Below are 21,988 nucleotides of genomic sequence, written 5' to 3' on the forward strand. Positions count from 1 at the left end.
TTTGGACAAATGTCCAGTCAAGTCCTTTGCCCATTTTTAAATTGGGTTATTTACTTTTGTTGTTGCTGTTGTTGAGCTGTAGGAGTTTTTAAAAATACATTATGGATATTCAGCCCTTATTAGATATATGATTTGCAGTATTTTGTCCCATTTCATAGGTTGCCTTTTCACTTCATTGATTGCATCCTTTGACACACAGAAAATTTTAAGTTTGGTATTATCCTGTTTGTCTATATTTGCTTTTGTTGCCTGTGCTCTTGGTGTCACATCCAAGAAATCACTGCCAGCCCCAATGTCATGAAACTTTCCCCTATATTTTCCTCTAGGAGTTTTATAATTTTAGGTCTTATGTTTAGGTAGTTAATAAATTTAATGTTAGTGTTTGTATTTGGTGTAAAGTAAGAGTCCAAATTCATTCTTTTGCATGTGAATATCCAGTATTCCCAATACCTCTAGACGGAGTTTTAATCTGGTAGTAGATTCAGATCACTGTGCTGGGTGCAAATTGGTGGTGATTATTTCTAACTATCTAACTAACAATTAAACAAAGCCCTGAGGTGTCTACCCCAGAAAGCCGACTCTGAATTCACTAGAAACTTTATACACAGGCACACCCAAGACTGGCCTAACAGTTGTCAGTTCTCAGAAAATTTAAAAAAAGAACTGCCACCTTATGCCCATTGCATACTGGTACGCTGAGAAGTCATCCAGACTGGCCCTTCAAAATTCAGAATTTCAGTTCATTGGAGTCCCTCTCATGGGCTTATTAATGAATATTCATGTTGCTGAGTTTCGCCAAGCAGGAGGCTACACTGGCAAAGCTACCACATACATAGAGTGCTAATCTGCACATCCTGTGGTTGTCAAGTTTGTTTAAAAATACTTGCATTTTAAACACTTAAATTAGGCACGCCAAGGAAAAAAGCACCATCCTGGCAGGTCTGGTAGTTCCGTGTTCCAAAATCGAGGGAGGAGACCACGAGTCCTGGTCTTTCCACCTTCCACCAATGAACTTTAGTGAGCTTAGCCCCTGGACAGAGGGAAACTGAGGGAAGTAGCAGTTAGGCTGTGGCCCAGGACACAACACTCAAAGGGGTGCATGCTGTCACTAAGCCCAGAGGGCAACCAGATAAGCTATGCTTCCAGATTTAAAAAAAAAAAAAAAAAAAGAATTCATTTTCTGGACATCCACTCCCAAAATATGAGCTTGTGTTTGCTGGGCTCAGCTAACTATGGAATTAGGATTTCTTTAAAGCATCCCAATAAAGGCACCTACCACTTCCCAGTCAAATAGTAATTTCTGGATCTCACAACTCTCCTGCAAACCCTTCAGCAACTTTTCTGAAAATGCCAAGGACTCCATGCTTGGCATCCCACCCCCTCCCCATGCTTCCTTGAGAGGCTTCTGCAGCTTCTGTTCCTGCTCCCTCCTTGGGTGTTTGCCTGGCATGGCTTACATTTACTTAATTAGCTCCACTTCCACTCCAAAACATCCCATCTGAGGGAAAATGCATGAAACATATGAACGTAAGAACTTCCACGAAAGGACAAACTGTCTGCCTCTGAAGTCTGTCCGACCTGGAGGCTCATTTTGTCTTGGAAACAGCACTGTTCAAAACCAACGAGGTGCTCCAGCAATCCTTCATCTCTCCACTTGGCTCAGCGGACTGTATGGATTTCTGGCTCCTGAGTTTTCTGCCAAGTGGGTGTGCTGTTCTCCTACAGATTCTGCAGAAGCAGCTCTCCAGCCTCACACGTGCTTTGTCCTAAGAGCTGCCATCTTCAAGCCAGGCCCCTGGCACGTGTCTTCACTATGAAGTTCTGAAGCACATGCTCAAGTTCCAAGGTTCTCTCCGGCAGGGGCCTTTCTGTGGCCCCATCTAGAATACCTTACTAGTATTTTGCCTTATTTTCTAAAAGAGGGTCTTCCAGAGCATATAAACTGCAAGCTTCATGTCCACTCCTAGTGGACTGTATTCTAAAACTTGCAAATTGTGTTGTTCTTACCAGGATTCATATACCTTCACATTAAATAGATATTAGTTTGAACCACATGAAATTGCCTTATTTTTGCAAATCAAAAACTATCAGGTATCAACAGTTGCATATGGTTCAACCTAAATGACTTCTAGGTTTTCTACCTAATGGATCTTTCCCTACTTTTGGCTAACACAGTGAAACCCCATCTCTACTAAAAATACAAAAAAATTAGCCGGGCGTGGTGGTGGGCCCCTGTAGTCCCAGTTACTTGGGAGGCTGAGGCAGGAGAATGGCATGAACCCGGGAGGCAGAGCTTTCTGTGAGCCGAGATCCGGCCACGCACTCCAGTCTGGGCGACAGAGCCAGACTCTGTCTCAGAAAAAGGGAAAAAAAAGTTACAGTAAAAAATGTTACAAAGACAAATGAGCAACCTGGGAAAATTCCTTCCTTCCTCCCTCTCTCTTTTTTCCTTTTCCTCTTTTCTTCCTTCCTTTTCTCAATAAGCATTGATGAAGTGCCTTGGAAATACAAAAGCCCATTTGCTGCAGCAAGTCCTGCGGGGTCACAGAAATGAGTGAGGCGCAGCCTGGGACCCCGAGCAGCTGGGGCCCTGGCAGGGGAGCGCGCAGGAGAGGACGGGCTACAGAGGTAGCTGGTGTTCCGAAGAAAGTTTAGGTGAGATGCTACCCCATGGCATGCAAAGGAAGGGAAGGAGGCTTAGGAGGGCTCAGGCCACACAGCCACTGGCCCTGAAGCCCACGCTCTAACCACTGTGCAGCACCTCCTCTGCAGGGGAGATGCCTGCAGGGGCCAGCGAGCAGTTCCACAACGGGAGGAAACAGCATGAAAGCAATCACTATTTAGAAAACGCCTAAGGTGCAGTTTGCTTATATTCTAGGAGAGTCAGTATAAAAATGCTGGAAATATACATATACACGCGTATATACACATGCATATGATTACAGATTACATCTAATTAATCACTGTCATTTAGCCTTAGTTCTCCAGTTGCCTTACATACTTAACTGTGCTACTCTACTGCCCCGACCAGCAGTTTCAAACTGTGGTTCCTAGACCAGCAACATCAGCATCTCCTGGGAAGCTGGGCTGCTGGTCACACCTACTGTACTAGAAATGATGGGAGACGGCCTGGAATTCTGTGTACTAACAAACCTTCTACAGGATTCTCAGGTATGCTAAAATTTGAGAACTACTGGACTAGAGCCAACATGATTAGCAGCCTCAACACTACTGCCCTTCTTCACCCCATTTGAAAGTGTATACTCTGAGTTGGAAGAAAACCTTTGCTCTCCTAATAACATTTCCATTTCAATAACCTTTAAACTATTTAATAAGTAGATAACGTTCTCATAGGTACTAAAGGTTAAGATTGTGAAGTTCAGGTTAATGAGTATTTTTTGTTTTATGATCAAATTCAACGCAGATAATATTTAAAGTCCATAGCTTTTCTAAGAAAGGCATATATGACAGTTCTGTCTTTGCAGGTAGGAGGCAGAATGAAGAAAGAATGCAAACACATTAATTCATTCATCAAACACTTATTCCAAGTGCATGTTTAAGGAAAATGGCAGAGGGCTTTGCAGAATAGAAGGTTATGTCTTGAACACAGAAGCCCTGTAGGTTAACGCAGCTCTGTGGGGCCCATTTATCCACCCCAGTGGAATAATGGGTTTTCTGCTTCCTCCCACTCTTCTCCCCAAACCCGGCAAAACTTCTAAAAAACAATTTAACTAACTTAGGCCTTCAAAATTTACAAGTCTAAAACAATAATTAGCTGTGGTAATAGTGTCATCATTTAAAAATGGAAAAGGTGGGCTTTTAAAAATTTGCCTACAGCAACGGGTTTTGAAAGCAAAAATGCAGATGCCTCAATGTTACTGCATTGATGTCCCAGAGCCCCAGTCTCTGTCTCCAGCTCATCCTCTACCCTGCCACCAACGTATCCTTCTACAAGTCACACTGCAGGCAGCTCCTTAAGCCATTTGGGCATAAGGTCCACGCGTTGGAGACTACTTTACGTGGCCCTTCCCAAGCCCGCCCATCTCCAGCCTCCCCTCTCCAACCTGGCCATCTCTCTCCTCGGAGCCTTCCCCTCTACCAGCCGTGCCCCGAGGCTGGCCCAACTGCTCCAACTGCTCCCTTCCTTAGAAGGGCCTTCTCTGCCAGGCACGGCCTGTTTTGTTTTTGTTCCTGTTTTTGTTTTTTTTAGGACTCCATTAGGGCTCTTCTGGCTACAGGAAACAGAAACTCCACCCAAAATAGCATAGAACAAAAAGAAACAGAAATGTACCAGCACAGAAAACCAAGGTGGGAACTTTCCACCTGAACCTCTCCAGAATGAAGCTCTCGGTTTAACACATTCTCCATCTCCAGCATCGGCTTTCTTCTATGGCTTCATTCTTTGATGTCTGACTCCCCAAGTGCCAGTCAGGTGGACCTCTCGCTCCGTGTTTATGTTCTGTGCCTTAGTAAGCCCAAGTGGAAAGAGTCCACTTCTTTCTTATCGTTGTAAGTGCAATTGGCCAGCATTGTGTTTGGCACAGATTAGGGGCTCAAAGAATATTTAATTGTTATTAATTATTAACAGTTAAGCATGAATGAATTAATGAATGAACCCACCCGTGGGGTGTGCTCAGTGCAATGAGAACTGTATCTAAGCTACAGAGAAGCAGCCAACTGAAGGTAGAACCAAGGCAGGCTTGTGTAGGTTAGGGAAGACTGCAGGGAAGGACATGCCCAGGATTGGTCCACAAAGCACGGTAGGAGCTCCCCAAGTCAGGACAGGAGCCTGGGGGAGACAAGGGAGAGGGACATTGCAAAGAACTGGAAGATGCTGTGTAAAGCCTGGAAGATGCTGTGTAAAGCCTGAGAGGCATTATACTGGCTGTTGGGCTCAGAAAACTTGAGTTGCTCTGCTTTGCCAGGTCTCTTGGACACAGCCAGGGAGAGGGAGCAGCTGAGGTGAAGCGATGTGTGCATGTGTGTGTTGGGTGACAGGGTGATGAGAACAGGGTCCGAAAAGGCCTTGCATGCCACACTGGGGTCGGGAGGCTGGTCAATCTCAGGTGACCAGGAGCTCTTGAAGAGGCTTTCCTTCAAGCCAGGACGGCTGGCGGCAGCTCCTCTGCCCACTGGGTGGTCATGAAGAAGTTACTTCCACCGTTCCAATTCCCAACTCTCAGAGCTGTTGTGAGGATGGAAGGAGGTGACAAACTGAAAGCCACTCCTATAGCACCTGGTATGTAGTCGATACCCCGTGCGTGCTAGCACTTCTTCCTTTCCTTGTGAGCAGGTTGACTTTACACTGAACTTACTGGAGGGGAAAAAAAATCCAATGCATTAAAATCTCCATGTATATCATTTTACAATCCCAAAGTTCAGTGGTGTTTCAAAGCTACGCTGAGAGACAGCTGGGTCAGGCATCACTTCCTAACCTTCAGGAGGGTAACATCAGCCTCAGTTTCCTCTCATCTCAACGGGCTCCATCATGATTGGAAGAAGTTAGACGCATGCTTGTGTCTGAAGACTCGCATTTCAGACTCATCACCTTGAGATACAGTAAAAGTATACAGAGCTTTACAGTATTGCTCAATCCTTTTCAAATTCATATAGCTCAAGGCTAAAAATGCACGCAGAGATTGTTCTCTTAGAAATCACAGAGGCAGGCATGTGTATAACGAACACGTCTCTTCTTGAGGAATTCCCTCAGCCACACCTATTTCTTTGTAAGAACAAATCAGCCCAGAGCAGAAGATGATTAGAGTCAAGCGCAGGGACACTGAGTACCGATATTGGGAAGAGGAAAATAATTCCTAATATAACGCTTTGTTTAGAAGCTTTAAAATCAGACACACAGCAAATCTGCTCACTTTGTCAATGTGGTCCAGTGGAAAGTACAGCCTGTTCAAAGTCAGACAAGCCACCTTCTAGCAACTGGGTGTTCGTGAAATGACCTGCAAGTCACAAGTTCTATGACCCTGGGCAGGTCGCCTGGCTGTCCTAAGCACCGGGTTTCTTGTTTCTTTGTTGGAAGAGGAGGAACGATAAAGTTAAGGGTTGTCACGAAGCAGAATGAAATAATGTAGTTTACGATAGATTAAAAACAATGATATGCTTAGACTTTCTGAGGGGAATAATTGTAACTTTCCTAAAATCATTTGGGATTAAACATAATAAAAGTCCCTTATATCATGAATTGTTTTACATGGAATTTATATTGTGGTAAAATATAACTGCTTTTACTCTGTTAAAGGTGTGTTGGGACATGCATAGTCCATAGTTCTGTGCCTTACTTCTTACCCTCAACTTGGGTATTAAAGTGTCTCTTGCAAATGACAGTGATTTGACTTTTCAAATAATTTTTTAAACCACTGAGTCACTTGAGAACAATCAAAGTTCCATGTGTAAACTTTAACTTTCTCTTCTGATACTTGGACTTCATTAAGTTCATAAATGGGGACTTAGGAACAAAGTGAAATATTAACTTTGCGGAAACTTCAAAGTGATTGTGCATAAGGAGAGAGAAAACCAACAGGGACATTTATAAACTACCATCATAAGACCCGGCCAGACTTTTTTTTATTGAAAAATGAGTAATGCTAGTTCTGCAACCTGGTCCAGAGGCCATGAAAACAAACCAATGTAGCCCTGACAGTTTCATTGCCATTAACGACAATGGGAATTATTCAGGGAACAAAATCCTTCCTCTTCCCACAGTTGATCCAGGACCTCACCCACCCACCCCTACAAATTCTTATAGGCCAAGCCTTTAATTCTGAGAGACTACAAGTGGAAGTTTGACCTTTCCTTTTTCAGAGTCTGCAGGTTCCCAACTGTTCATCTGTTGTACCAAAGATCTGAGAGGTCCCCCTTCCAACAGAGGGCTCTCGTGGCCACATCCAGTGCCGCAAAAGGGGCCATGTTTCATGCTATTCTGTTAAAAATGTTTCCCGGAAATATCACAAGTTGCTAAGACTCTGGTTTACCAGAGTTCATTAAGACTCTTTAGTGGCTGGGCACGGTGGCTCACACCTGTAATCCCAGCACTTCAGGAAGCCGAGGAGGGCGAATCACGAGGTCAAGAGATCGAGACCATTCTGGCCAACATGGTGAAACCCCGTCTCTACTAAAAACACAAAAATTAGCTGGGTGTGGTGGTGTGAGCCTGTAGTCTCAGCTGCTTGGGAGGCTGAGGCAGGAGAATCACTTGAACCCTGGAGGTGAAGGTTGCAGTGAGCCGAGATTGTGCCACTGCAGTCCAGCCTGGTGACAGGGGGAGACTCTGTCTCAAATAAAAAAAAAGTAAGAAAAAAAAAAAAAAAAAAAAAAAAAAAAAAAAAAAAAGAGGACTCTTTAGCAGAGTGCCTTAATCTTACTGAAATGCATTTAACTATAAGAGTCTCTCTCTCTATATATATGTTTTGGAGCCAGGAGGTAAAGGATGACAGCTGTATTCCAGCAGTGGTTTCTGGGTTATTTCCCATGTCGGCCTGATAACCAAGATGCTACATTCCTACCCATTTCAGTAAACACTAGAGGTCCCCCTTTTCTGATTTAACACCACCATTTTAAAGAAGGGTAGTGTGGATTATTGGATTAAAATTAAAATGAACCTGAAGTTGAATAGCTAAGCTTTCTCGATAATGGTGACAAGTAAGGTGAGTGGGAATGAAGGACAGCAGAAGGTGGCGGGGAGCTGACAGGTGTGTTCTAGTTCTTCTGGGGATGATGGGAGCTGCCAACTTATATGCAGCACCAACATCCACTTACCCAAGCTCAAAGGCAAGGCAAGAATGAGCTGCCAGCCAAACTGGAACATCCAGAGACAGAGGCGGGCCAAAGGGCAGCTCTGCGAGAGGCTCAGATCTGGCCTCAGGACTGAGCTTCTCTCTCCCCATCTCCAGGCTCTACTTTCTCTAGGCTCCATTCTCAGGCTCTATGGGGTGGCGGGAAGGTTTCAGCAGCCCAGGCTCTACTTCTTGTCTAATTGAGCCAAGCAGAAAGAGGGTGAAAGGCCTGGTTCCTGGAACTCATAGTAAAAGTCTGTTGTGTTCCCCTGGCTCTGACTTGACCACATGGCCACCCTTGAACCAAGCACCCTAGCCAGGTACATGGGGTCCTTCCGTGTGGCCTTGAATCAGAAATCCACCTCTGGAATTAGGAGGCAGATGTGACTCCACCAGAAGCTCCTAAACTAAGGTGGCTCTGGGTGGCAAAAATGACAGCTACGCACTCTGGGGGTGGAGTGGGGAGACTGCCACATCCTGATGAAATAGACACAAAGATGGTAGCTGGAGAAGCCCAGGAGAGGTAAGAAAGTGGGTGACACCCAGTATGAGGCCAAAGAAGGAAAATAATGGGCTCTGCTAAAATCGTGTGTCCTCCTTCCAACCCTCCTGGCTCCATGTTGCTTTGAGCTTTGAGCTTTGGTATTTCCTCTGTACAGGAAGAGAATGAGACCCAGTCGGCAGCTCCTCATTCGCCGCACATATCAGAACCACACCTGCAAAACTGTTTCCCAATGACACAGGCCCTAGGCTTGTGTTGAAGTCTAAATTTACGCTTGTGTACTTGGTGCGTAGTTGATGTTAAACAGTGATAGACAGGGGTTTGGAGATAGAGAAAGGTTTATTTGATTTGATTAAAGTGAGAAGGTAGGAAGGCAGATTTTAAAATTTGTTTTAATAAAACTAGAAATGGGGAATTTTAATGTGGCTAGGGAGTAAGAGAGGGAGATTTAGGGAACTGAGGAGGAAAGTCTGTGTTTTTAAAGTTTTAGATAATATTTTAAATAACTAGAGCATTATATGTGGCAGTCATTCTTTAAAAAAACTTCTCAAATTTATAAATTCCAAAATTTCAAACTTCTACTTTGTCTCACTACTTTCAACTTTTTCCCCCTTATCAAAGGTCTAAAATAATAAGTCCTGTCCTTTCAACTTTTCATCAACTTCTATAGCTTTTTCCCTCCCAGTTTTCTTCAAAACAAAAATACGCAAAGAGACAAAGCTCCCCTAATTAAAAAAAAAAAAACACAAATTAAAAAAGTCAAAAGTCAAGTATAATCTCAACATCCCATACTCAACAAAATACCCAATTTAGGTGAGGGGCTAAGATTCCTCAAACAAGAGTCTCTACTTCAACACTTACCAACTAAAAAACTAAGTGCCAACAGATGACCCACAGACGTAATGTAAATATACTCTCCATTTCTCACCTCAAATCTATTTAATTTAAAAAAAAACCTTTAATCAAGAGAACTGTAAACACATATCCAAGTTATCTTTTATCTTTTTAACATATCATCCCACCTAGACTAATATACATACATTCATATTTTATTCACAGCCAAAAAACCACCATATAATTACTAAAAGACAAAAACAGCCCATCAATTTCACCTTAAAAATAAAAGTAATCACCCTACATCTACCAACACTGTTCCTACAATTAAGCCAAACTAAAATATAAACAAGAGATTACCCTGACTTAAACATTATAAAAACTATCTTCCAGAATAAATTATTTTAAAGTCCCATGATTAAAAAGCCTTGATAAAATTCAAAACATTCAACAACCCCAGAGAGATCCCTAAAATTAAAACTCATATAGACTCAGCCTGTTGTCCCCCCACCACCTAGTGACAGCCACTGGGAAGAGCTCTGAGGTTGTGCTCAGGGCAGGCGCTCGGTGGGTCAGGTCCAGAAGAATGCCTCCTCATCGTAGCCTGTACAGTCCCCATAGGTGGACAGCAGTCCCAGGTGACAGCATCATTTACCTCCTGCAGTCAAAGGTGACAAAAGTGGTGGGATAATTCCTCTCAAACACCTCTCTGGAGATGTAAAAATATAAACATCTTGAAAAGCTGGGCTCTTCATCAAACTGTGGCCCACCAATGTTTAGGGATCCCCAAGATCCCTTCAGAGAATACATGATGTCAAAACTGATTTTATTACATTAATTGCCTTCTGTGACTGACATTGCAACTAACCTTTAAGAAACTACCACTTGTTGAATTGTTGCCTAGCATATATTTTAAAGCCCACATTTACCTGAAAAGGCTATACGAACATTCCTCTTTTTCCCAACTACACATCTGTGTGAGGCCAGAGCTTCTTCCTATACTTCAAACAAAACAATATATCCCAGGTTGAATACAGGAGCAGATGTGAGAAGCCAGCTGTCTTCTTTTAAGCCAGACATTAAACAGATTTACAAAAATGTAAAAACAATGCCAATATTCTCATCACTTTTTTATTTGGAAAACAGCGTTATGTTTCATGAAAATATGTTATTCATACTAACATATTTATTACCATTTGTTTATTACTATTATGTTGAAAGAAGTAAGAAATATTTTTTATTTTTCTATTTTACTTTCTAATACAGTAAATATCAAGATTTAACCCACATAAACAGAAGCTCTTTGGGGTCCTCAGTAACTTTAAAGAGTACAAAGGGGTTCTGAGGCCGAGAAGTTTGAGCACTTCTGGACTAGAATTAGATTCCTGGGATGATTTTTACAAGTCCTAGGCCCACAGAGCTGCCCACATGCTTATGCAGAGAAGGAGCACAGGCTACAGGAAGCCCCCCCAAGCCATTGTGCAGCCTTATCTGTGCTATAAAACTTGAGGGAGGTGGGATGACTCAATGGGTTCATTGCTGAAAAATTTGTTTTGGACATTTTCATACGTTCGGTTTGGTCCTTTGTGTCATCAGCATGTAACTCTCCTTTCAGCCACAAGATGGCACTATTTGCATAGAAAACACTTTCTCGGGGGCTGCGTCTCTAAATGAGCTGTTTCCTAGAGAGATTTTGGATGGGGACAAGTAAGGAGGGTTTGGCGTTTGGCCCATCATATCCCTCCACACGTTGAATGTATTAGGATGACTTTCCTCTTCTGTTCCTCTTTGAAAACACCGATATTGAGGAACTGGTAAAAAGAGATTCTTCCCAATATCCACCCAAAGAAACCACTACCTGACTCCTAAGAGATAGGCTAACTTTTCCTTGCCCCTTCATTAAATTCTTTAATCCTACTTCAGTTAATTGTTTCCCATCATTTATATTTCAGGCAATAATCTCGGGAAAGGAGCCATGAAAAGGGAGCAAAGCCAAACCCTGAACCAGCACAGGTAACCGTAACCACCAGAGTTAACTGTGCAAAGAATGTTTTCCCAGAGGACTTTTCATATGTTGTGTAAAAGTAGAGAAAGAAGGCTAGGGTCTAATTTACAACATAAAAGAGCCTCAGGAATATAAGAGGCTTGGGAAAAAGTGGGACAGGTGTCCTTGAAAGAAAATGCTCCAAAATGTCTGATCACCTTTACTCTGTTGTCTCCCCTTCCACCTAACCCAGGTTCTCAAGCCCTGCATCTGACAATCACCTGCGGAGCCAAAACAAGACGGACAGGTGCATTTCACCAGTGAAGACTTTGATTCCATAGCCAGGTGGGGCCAAACATGGGCATTTTTAATATATATTTTTAATTTTATTTATTTTTTTTGAGACAGAGTCTCACTCCATCGTCCAGGCTGGAGTGCAGTGGTGTGATCTGGGCTCACTACAACCTCCACCTTCTGAGTTCGGGTGATTCTCCTGCCTCAGCCTGCAGAGTAGCTGGGATTCAGGCATGTGCCACAGTGCCTGGCTAATTTTTTTTGTATTTTTAGTAGAGATCGGGTTTCACCATGTTGGCCAGGCTGGTCTTGAACTCCTGACCTCAAGTGATCCACCGGCCTCAGCCACCCAAAGTGCTGGGATTACAGGCATGAGCCACCAAGCCCGGCCATGGGCATTTTAAAAAAAATCTCCCAGAGTGAGTCCAACCTTCAGCCAGTTTGAGAACCACCAAGCCAACCAAATCAGCAATTGCTCAGACTGAGTGATAAATCCCAAATCATTAGGGAATTCTGGCTTAAACCAATGCTTGGTAAAACCCAGTTTCATGAGCGGATGTAATCTAAGTTAAATCAATTCCCACTGCATCCTATCCCTCCCCATTTTATAACTGTGAGTGGAAGGGCAGGAAGTTGGCTGGTCAGCATCATCACGGTACCTGTCACCTACTATAATAGCTAAGTTATGCTCATCTTCATTTACCCTTGACTTTCAAGAAAAGACTGGGTGTGTCAGTTACATGTTATTTCCAAAGAACCTCCTGCAAAGAAAATCTATAGGTTCTTTAGACCCTGTAATGGAAGCGATCTTTTCCAGCTCCACAACGCTTTCTGCATTAACAATTCAGGCTCCTTCTCTGGCAAATGAATACACGCCTCTGCTTGGTAAAGGGCAACGGGCAACATCATGTTTGAATCTACTGTCCTGAATGAAGTGGCCAAGCCTCTGCAGCCCCTAGGACCAAGACCCCCTCCACAATGGCACAGTTGTGGGTCCCATCCAAAAAAAGGCCTCAACAATCTTAACTCTAAGACAGCTGCTAAAAAGCATCCTTTTCTATCCAAGCCTCCTCGGTGTCACTGAAATACTTTCTATGCTATTGAGCCAGGTGCCTCAGTTTCCTGTCCTGCAAAACAGAATGGTTGCACGACATGGTCTCCACGATTCCCCTGCTCCTTCAGACTCCTGCTGCTCCTGATGCTACAAGAGTTGGTGGCCAGATCTTAGCCCAGTAAAGGAAGGAGCACGTGCTGACAGAAGGTGCGGGAGATGCTGAGGCACCCTCTTGGTGAATTTGAGATACACTGATCCTTAGGGTGAACTTGGGGCAATGTGTTAAATTTTAAAAGTTACCCATCCATTTTTCATTCAATCAGTGCTTGTTTCACCGAGTGAGGTGTGAGGCATTAGAATGAGGAAGCAGGCTGAGGAGTAGCCTCTGCCTTCCACTGATCTACCTCTGGGGAAAGAGACAGACATAGAAACCATAGATTTTTAAATGCAGGTGGGAATCGGAACTGCCTGAGGCTTAAAACACACATTGGTGGGGGCCACCCCAGAGTCCCCCACACAGTGGCTCCTGGGAACGTGCATTTCTAACCAGCCTCTCAGGTGATGTTGATGCTGCTGGTTCCCGAGGGTCATGCTTTGAGAACCACTGATCAAAACAATGACGTTGGACACAGGGTGCTGAACTCTCATAAAGGTGGTGTGCAGCACGCCAGAGCAGGGAGGAGAGAGGAGGCTGAGTGTGGCAGGTTCTATTCAATAGTAGAAAAGGACAGCTGCACTGGACTCCACAGGCTGCCAGAGATGCCCGTGGCACCCACCTAGCTCTCCAGCATGCCTGGCCTGGAACTGGGGAGAATGTAACAGCTCACAGGCACCCCTCAACCAAGAGGGGACAGGAGGTGATGCCTTAAATACTCCCACTTCAATTCCTCTTAGGAGCAGTTCTACCCGACTCCTGAGGAGGTGACCAGCTCCACAACGTGAATATACCAGCCTCTCTCCTCCTCTATTTACCTGCCCGGCTTCTCCTCCTCTCCCTGGGATGCCTTTCCAAATTCCCTATCTGTACCAAACCCCAGTCTCAGGCTCTGCTTCTCCAAGGGGCCCAGGCTTAGACAGGCTGCAAATATCCTGTGAGAAATTTGAACTCTGTCCTGTAGAAAAAGCAAATAAGAGCTTTTCCAGAATTATAGCAACAACAACACTCGGATGCGCACAGAGTCACCATGGGGACACCAACTATAAGATGCGAGCATGGCACTGGGGAGAACCACTCAGGACAGTCTCAACCTTGTACGAAGACTTCTGCTGGTAAGCAAGGGCTGGACATTCACTCCTTGGCCTGGCCACGGCCTCTGTTCAAGCACATTGTAGGGAATCATTCCTAGGCAAAGATACCGGGACAGGCCAGCAGATCACATGGTGGAAACAGTGAAATAACCAATGAAAGGACCAGCTTGGATATAAAGATGGGCAGCTGGAAAGGAAGAAAATAATTTAGAAAGAAAAACCAAACAACCAAACAAACAAAAATGTGAGTAGGAGAGGAGAGGGGAGAGGTTCTCCGCTGAAACAGTTCATCTGTAAAGGAGGACAGCCCAGTAAGGTTGGAAGGCCTTCAGTCCAGAAAACATAACTCTCTTTGGTTTTGCAGGAAGAAAGTAGAAACCAAAGAGGGCTTCGGTGCCTGCCCTAAGAAAGCAAGAGGACTTCCCTCCTTCAAAGGCAACCAGTGATACTGGCTCTTGCATCCTTCAAGGGATATTTATGACTTTGCATGAAAAAAATATATGCAAAAGCTCTTTTTGGCTGGATGCGGTGGCTCATACCTGTAATCCCAGCTACTTGGGAGGCTGAGATGGGAGGATCACTTGAGCCCACGAGTTTGAGACTAGCCTGGGCAATAAAGCGAGATCCTGTCTTTAAAAAATAATAAAATAAAGTTTTAAAATAAAATCAATAAAATATTTTATTTTTTTTTCTACTAGTTTACTCAAATAATACCATACTGTACACACCACACTGCCAGGTCTTTTTCCATATAACAATTCCAGGTGCCCATTCCATATCAGCCCATATGAGGGTTCTCATTCTTTTCCTGGGGTTATGTGATATTCCTTAACATGGATGCACCATAATTCATTTAAGCAGTCTCAAATTGACAGACATTAAGGTCATTTTCTAATTTTTGCTGCTATAACAAATAGTGAAATGAATAAACTGGTATAACATATTCTTAATGTGCTTTTATTATATCGAGGGCATGGATGATTTTTTCCCCACTAAAACATAGATGAAATTTAATATGACAAACCATATTTACTGAATAAAAATGTATTATCACAAACACTGTTGTCATATGTATTGGATTTGTAGGGTATACTTTATAAGAAAATACTAGTTATTATAGCTCATAATAGCAGTTTTCTGTTTGGATGATCTGTTTTCAGAAACAGATCATGTAAATACTGAGTGACTTTTAGCATCACTTGCCTCAGGATGGCCAAAACCAAGGGTGCTGGCTCAAAGCACTAAGGGTAGTGAGCACAGAACGAGGCACATCTGCTCAGTTGATTTAAGAAACTTTGAGCCTGGAATCAGGAAGCCTGGGTCTGATTCCTCACCCTGCCACTGTGAACCTTTCCATAAGATAAGGATGGTGATTCCTGTCCTATGGACCTGGCAAAGTGGTTCTAAGGGATAAAACGGGAAATTAGTTCACATACGTGAAATGTGTTTAACACTAAATGTCTGAACCCATGTTAAATCTCCTGTTATTCCTTTGTTGCTTACAGTGTTGTATGTGAAGGTCAGTAGATAATCCATCTATGGAATAAGTTCTGAAATGCGTTTCATAGAAGAAATGACACTGGACGTGACCATTTTAATTAAATGCACCGAATGGTGGCCCACATACATCATAATGTTTTTAAATCCAGCCAAATAAAGAATCAGTGGGGAGACGGATCACTATTGGCTAACGATCACAACTTTTTTTTTCTGGCTTCCTCCCTTCCTCTCCATATCATCTACAGTTATTAAAATCAAGTTTACTGCTAACAATCGTGATTGGAGAGAAATCTGGAAGCCATTCAAATCTGATGGAGTAGGTAATCTCTTTTTGCCAATTAACACTGTGTTAGTATTCTTGGATACACAGGTAACATCATCTCTCTGGATTCATTTGGAAATGATCAATAAAACAAACGAGAAAACGAAATTTAAGTACTCTGGAAACAAATGCTGGTGTGTCTGGAACTGAGAAATATTAGGAAACCTGCTCGTTTCACTCATTAAAACCTTCAAGACGTGTCCTTACCACAGCAAACAGGTACCCTCCCCCCACCCACTCTTCTCAGTGAAGCCATTCAAGTTTCCGGTCCCTCTTTTCTAGTCACTGACTCCATGGCAACGGGCCACTGACCTGCCCTTAAGGGAAACAGAATCTCTGGCAAGGCTGAGACTTTTAATAATTCCACTTGTCAACATAGGGCAGAGAGAAACAGATGGATTTGTACCAAGTAACTTAACACACCTACTAACAAAATGAGTAGCCCCCAGCAAGTGACCAGGCCCAGTGTCCACGGTGTCCCTTGGGACAACCAAACATCACATCATTAGTGTCCAAGAAAATCCACACCACTGACACCTGTCCATCAAACTGCTCAGAGAGTGTGGGTGTCTTCCTGCAATATCTTCTTGATTTACCATTTCCCAGAAAGGTAAATGTATACTGGGTGGCTCATTCAAAGTGATTATTAATTGGATTACTAATTTCCTCCACTATTTATTTTTGACAAATAAATACAAAAATATCTGCACAAGAGGGCATATTTTGAGTTACAAGTTTCCTGATAGGAATATTGTCCAGAAATATCAGTTTCTGTTGACCAAACTTCCCTCTCGGGGGAGGACAACAATCTAGAAATATCACTTTCAATATCCAGGATCTCAACTCAGCCCTAACACAGAAGAGACACTCCTCCTGCTCTCCTTTTCCTTGAGATGCTCGAGTGTGCATCCTGCAGTTTGTAACAGATTGCCTTTTTGGTGGCTTTGCCCTCTGATTCAGAAATATAAACACTGCTTCAGAGATTTATTTTACAATTCATCTTCTGATTTGTCATGGCTGGGAAGGTCGGCTTTCATATCTTCTATTCTAAATTACTTTGGAAGAGATTTTCCAAACAGACCAAGGAATGGCTTTTGTCTGGACCGGAACAAACTGAAAGTTGGGACTCAAGTCCTGTCTCTCTTTTGTTAACATGTAAACAATCAGAAACCCCACAATTTCCCAAAACAATTATTTGGAAAATAATAAACAGGTGCTTTGGAGACACTGGGTTATAAAAAGAAAATGGCAAATTATATTTTCACAGGCCCAGCTGCTGCACTGATGTGATTCTGTGGAAGGTTCTCCTAGGATCTGAAGCTCAATCAGCAAATCAACTGAGATCATCCCTGTCTGCGCGAATGAGACCACGGTGCCACCCCATCCTCCTCCCTCTCAGGGCTTTCTGATGAAGCCCCTCTGCCAATGCCAGTCCCAAGTCCGTCAGCCCGAGGCTCCTTTGCTTCCCATTGACACTGGACAACAGGAGGCCCGTTCAGGTTTAACGAGGATTAGCAACCACTGGAAGGAGCAGTGTGGCGGGGCTGTACCTCCTATTGGCTTCTTTCTATCTGTCCCAGCCCTAGTGTGCCTGAGAAGCTGGGCTCAGCACCGACTCTGCAGGGGTTGACTGGCGTGCCTGGCTATCACTTTCCTTCAGTGGGAAATGGATAGGACCAGGCAAAGCAGATGGTCCCTCAAGGGGCACATCCCAAAAATCTGCTAGCAAACTCTGGTGGTGCCTTTCAAACACACAGTAACTTACTGGAGAGGAAAATCAGATCTCCCCGGCCACCTCCTGCCACAATCCACCCCCGCCTGCATATGTGTCCACTTAGGAGTCCTCCTGCCACAATCCACCCCAGCCTGCATATGTGCCCACTTAGGAGTTTTTCAATCCTTGGTGAGGCATAATAACTTTGTCTGGGGCAAAGCACAGCCTGTCTTTCTAAGCTTCCTAGAGATAGCCACGTTCCCATATCTGTCAGTGAAATGCTCCCGTATCTGTCAGTGAAACCTGTTATCTAAGTAAGACCACCTTCAAGAGACCTGACCTGTGGATCATGGGCAGTCACCCAGTCCTAAGAGAAGCAAATACAAATACCACGTATTTGGCAGGCTGGGTGGAACTACAGATGGAGCCAGTGACACCTCAAATGGCAACTGAAACCGTATTTCATCATAACATGCTAATGGAGGTTTTTTTTTTTCTTTCAAACTCCAAATAAACCCACAAATGACTTGGTAGAAGTCCTAGGTCTGACTGTATGAATTTGAACAAATCATCAAACATTTCTGGGCTTCATCTGTAAAATGAGGGGCCTGGGCTAGAAGATTTTTTATTTTTTTATTTTTATTTTGAGACGGAGTCTTGCTCTGACGCCCAGGCTGGTGTGTAGTAGCGCGATCTCGTTCACTGCACGCTCTGCCTCCCGGGTTCACGCCATTCTCCTGTCTCAGCCTCCCGAGTGGCTGGGACTACAGGCGCCCGCCACCACGCCCGGCTAGTTTTTTGTATTTTTAGTAGAGACGGGGTGTCACCATGTTAGCCAGGATGGTCTCGATCTCCTGACCTCATAATCTGCCCACCTCCACCTCCCAAGGTGCTGGGATTACAGGCGTGAGCCTCCGCGTCCGGCCTGAACTAGATTTCTAAGGTCCCTTTGGCACTAACATTCTAGACTTCTTTGGGTGGGGGTGGCTCTCCTTCAACATTCCAGCAAATCGCACCTACAGTTAACCCGCCTGTTGACTCAGCATGGACTAAAACGAGAGGGGCTGTTTCCATCACACATAGCTCACCTTGTCCACCGCCGTGTGTTCTTCGTGTGTGACGTTTGTTTTCTTGGTTCATTTTAGACTTGCTCAGCTTTCTGGATACTTTTTCTCTGAGTAGGGTGGCATATCCAATGTGTTCGTAGATGGGGTTAGTTGTCATTTTTGAAATGTACTCGGCAGCTTTTGTTTCTATGTACAGTGTTATCAAGCCATCTGTCACCAGATCGTGAATCGACTCAAACCTCTTCTCGCCCACAAAGTGTTTCCCGTCGTGGAAGAGCCTGTAGTTTAAGGTCTGGTTTCCAAACCTGCCCATGACAGAATGAGGGATTACAACCACGTTAGAAATAAGCACAGTGTGGAATGATAATAACAGCAGCTAATGTTTTTTGGATACTTAGTGTAGCCCAGGCACAGGGCTAAGCACTTGATGTGATTTTTTTTTCCCCTAATGATCATAGAGACCCTTTGAGATGGTATAACGGTTATGCCTGTTTTACCGCAAAGGCAACTGACGCTTGAAGAGATGGCAGTTCCTGCTTGAGTTTATATGCCTGGAACAAGGCAGAGGTGGGGCTTAACCCCAGGCCGTCACATGGAGTCGTTTGATCCTGGAAATCACTAAGGTCATTGTCAGTATCCTTCTCATTTGTAAAAGTCAGAGGGTAATGCCTGATTTACAACTATGTTACTTACAAACTTACTTAATGGGAACCAGCTCTCCTCTATACCTGGCAATTACTCTGCGAGGGATGCCCTGCCCCTCGTCCTGATGCCCCTTTATTATCTCATCTTCACCACCGCCAGCAGAGCACCCCATGCCTTCCACCCTAGTTGGTGCAACAGAAGGGAAGCAATAAAGTGTGCTAAACTCCCTGCTGGAGCCATTGCCAGCATCCCCACAATCTAATCTATAGGTTCCCTCCTCTCTGAGCCCTGGCCTTCCATCTACAGCCCCTGCTTGACTCCCCACTAGAACTGCCAGCATCTGCTACTGAAGTGCTGGGAAGATAGGAAAGTATTTTGCACACCTAGAGCGCGTGATATAATAGCTTTTTCAGTTCATCCTCATAATTACATTATTTAAGATATGTTGTAGACATATTGCAACTTGGAAAGTGTCACTGCACAGCCATAATAGTGAGACGGTGCATGGAACACACCACTGTGGGCCTCGGAAGGGCTTCCACGGACAGCATTCCCTCTATGGAGAGAGAGTTTTCCAATTCCGAAGAGTTCACAAACGAACTTTTGAAAGACAATTCAGTTCTGAAATTGGATACCTTCCCCAAACGTATAGGGCTGTGGCGAGGATCAAATGACAGAAAACATTTGATCAAGGTTTGAAAAGTGCCATAAATGCGCTGTCTTTCCTGTGTTGTGATGTTTAATAGTTGTGATTTTGTGGTAAAGGCTCAGCAGAGCATGTTCTACTGGCTCGTTGGCCTGAAGGGTCATGACTGCCTTCACAACAGGTTCCTGGGATCAACAAGGTGATCCCTGAGAGAACCCCATGAGCAAATGCAGGTCTTGTGAGGTCTGCACGTGCAAGGCCAGGTGAAGGAGGCCTTCCTTCAACATGGGCTGCTGGGAGCTGAGGCAGAGACGCTGCGGCCTCGGCCAGCTAGATGGTGCAGGCAGAAGCGGCTGCAGAAACACTAGCTTTCCAGATGGTTCTCCAGTTTACTGTGTGTCCATACTCAGAGTCCCAGTGTCCACACCTACTGATAGCATCTGTGACTAAGGAAATGTATACAACTTCTGATAGACTGCTGGTACTTCAGATCTATAGGTTCAGAAACAAGTGAAGATACCAAGTAAGGAGTAGGGAGGGTAATTGTTTATGGTAGCAGGTTTCTGTTTGGGATGATGAGAAAGTTCTGGAAATGGATATGGAGATGTTTGCACAACATTGAGAATGTACTTAATGCCACTGAATTTTACTTAAAAATGGTAAAAGGAGGCCGGGCGCGGTGGCTCATGCCTGTAATCCCAGCACTTTGGGAGGCCTAGGCGGGTGGATCACGAGGTCAGGAGCTCGAGACCATCCTGGCTAACATGGTGAAACCCCATCTCTACTAAAAATATAAAAAATTAGCCAGGCATAGTGGCAGGTACATGTAGTCCCAGCTACTTGGGAGGCTGAGGGAGGAGAATGGTGTGAACCCAGGAGGCGGAGCTTGTAGTGAACCAAGACCGCGCCACTGCACTCCAGCCTGGGTGACAGGGCAAGACTCTGTCTCAAAAAAAAAAAAAAAAGGTAAAAGGAGACCAGATGCAGTGGCTGATGACTGTAATCCCAGGACTTTGGGAGGCTGAGACAGGCAGATGGCTTGAGCCCAGGAGTTTAAGACCAGCCCAGGCAACATGGTGAGACCCCCTTCTCTACCAAAAAAAAAGAAAGAAAGAAAGAAAAAAAATTAGCCAGTCATTGTGGTGTGTGCCTGTGGTCTCAGCTACTCAGGAGGCTAAGGTGGGAGGCACTTGATCCTGGGAGGCAGAGGCTGCAGTGATTGTACCACTGCACTCCAATGTGGGTGAGAGAGTAGGACCCCCCTCATAAAATAAACATGGGAAAAACGATGAATTTTGTGTTATGTATATTCTACTGCAATTCTTAAAAATGGGCAAACATCAGTGAAGCCACTTATACAGCAATGAAAACAAGGAGTGAAATGCGCCTCACCTGAGAGCCAGCGTGTAGCATCCTGGTTGCCGCTGGCTTTCTCTAAGGATGTAGGCACCCTCCACGCCTCCGAGAAGCTCATCCGCCTGCTCCCGGGAGATGATCCCATGAAACCTGAAGGTGCAAGACCATCATTGCTCTGAACAGATCACATACAGAATAAGGACCACAAAGAACTAGCCTTAGAAGGATGGTGGGGGCAGCCAGAATCGACAGCCCCCCAACTGAGTAAAGAGGGGAGTGATTGCTGCACATCTTAAATGACTTGGAACCACCCCTCACATGCTCCAAACACAAGTATTCAAGCAGGCAAACAAAAGGAAGAATGCCCAGTCCACCTGGCTTTCTGCTATTGTCTTTGCTCTCAAGTTGAAAATGAAAGTTGAAACAAAAAGCCAGGTTACTCAACCACCCCCCTCCGCCGCCTTTTTTTTTAACCATGGGAAATAACAGAAGAGCAATTGCCAGTTTAGCTCTCAGCTCAGAGAACTATGTGTTATCCTAATTGCAAGTGGACATTTATTGATTAGCAACCTGCTTGCTTCAGTTCAGGGTGGTGTTAATTTTAGAGGCTCATTATCTGGAAAACAGCAGTGATCATCAACATTCTTCCAGCTGGGTTGGGGAGTGAGGCAGTGCCAAGGGACTCCAAGCTTCGGGGAGAGGAGTAACACCTCTTTCTAGGATTACCCAACCTTGGAGAACTTTGGAGAATAAATCAGAGAATAAATATTCTGGATGGAGAAAAACTCCTTTACTTTCTTGAAAGGAAGAGGGGGAAAGGGAAGTCAGCTAAACAAGTTCTGTATCTTCCTCAGGAATGCAGAGATGAAGTTAGGGTACAAATGGAGAAGGATACCATTTTTAAAAGTGCCTATCACAATATTTATTTCCTAACTCCATTTATCCTTAAAAAGTAGACCTTCCAAGCTGAAGCTTCTGTCCAAGTAAAGTGAGGTCAGAAGCAGCCCGTGGCTTTGTGCTTCAAAATCGCTTCTT

The 21,988-nt window shown here is 44.2% G+C and overlaps 1 protein-coding gene across 1 annotated transcript in view; it reads right to left on the reverse strand.

Moving 5' to 3' along the window:
* The window catches only part of CHN2 (chimerin 2), a 327,093-nt gene that overhangs the window by 95,608 nt on the left and 209,497 nt on the right, over positions 1 to 21,988 (reverse strand). Inside the window, 3 exon segments of the mRNA XM_017881350.1 lie at positions 18,328 to 18,373; positions 18,375 to 18,611; positions 20,990 to 21,103. Coding sequence (XP_017736839.1) covers positions 18,328 to 18,373; positions 18,375 to 18,611; positions 20,990 to 21,103 — 397 coding nt within the window.

Source organism: Rhinopithecus bieti, unplaced genomic scaffold, assembly GCF_001698545.2.
Source record: "Rhinopithecus bieti isolate Rb0 unplaced genomic scaffold, ASM169854v2 scaffold_13174, whole genome shotgun sequence".
In the NCBI taxonomy this organism is placed as follows: Eukaryota; Metazoa; Chordata; class Mammalia; order Primates; family Cercopithecidae; genus Rhinopithecus; species Rhinopithecus bieti.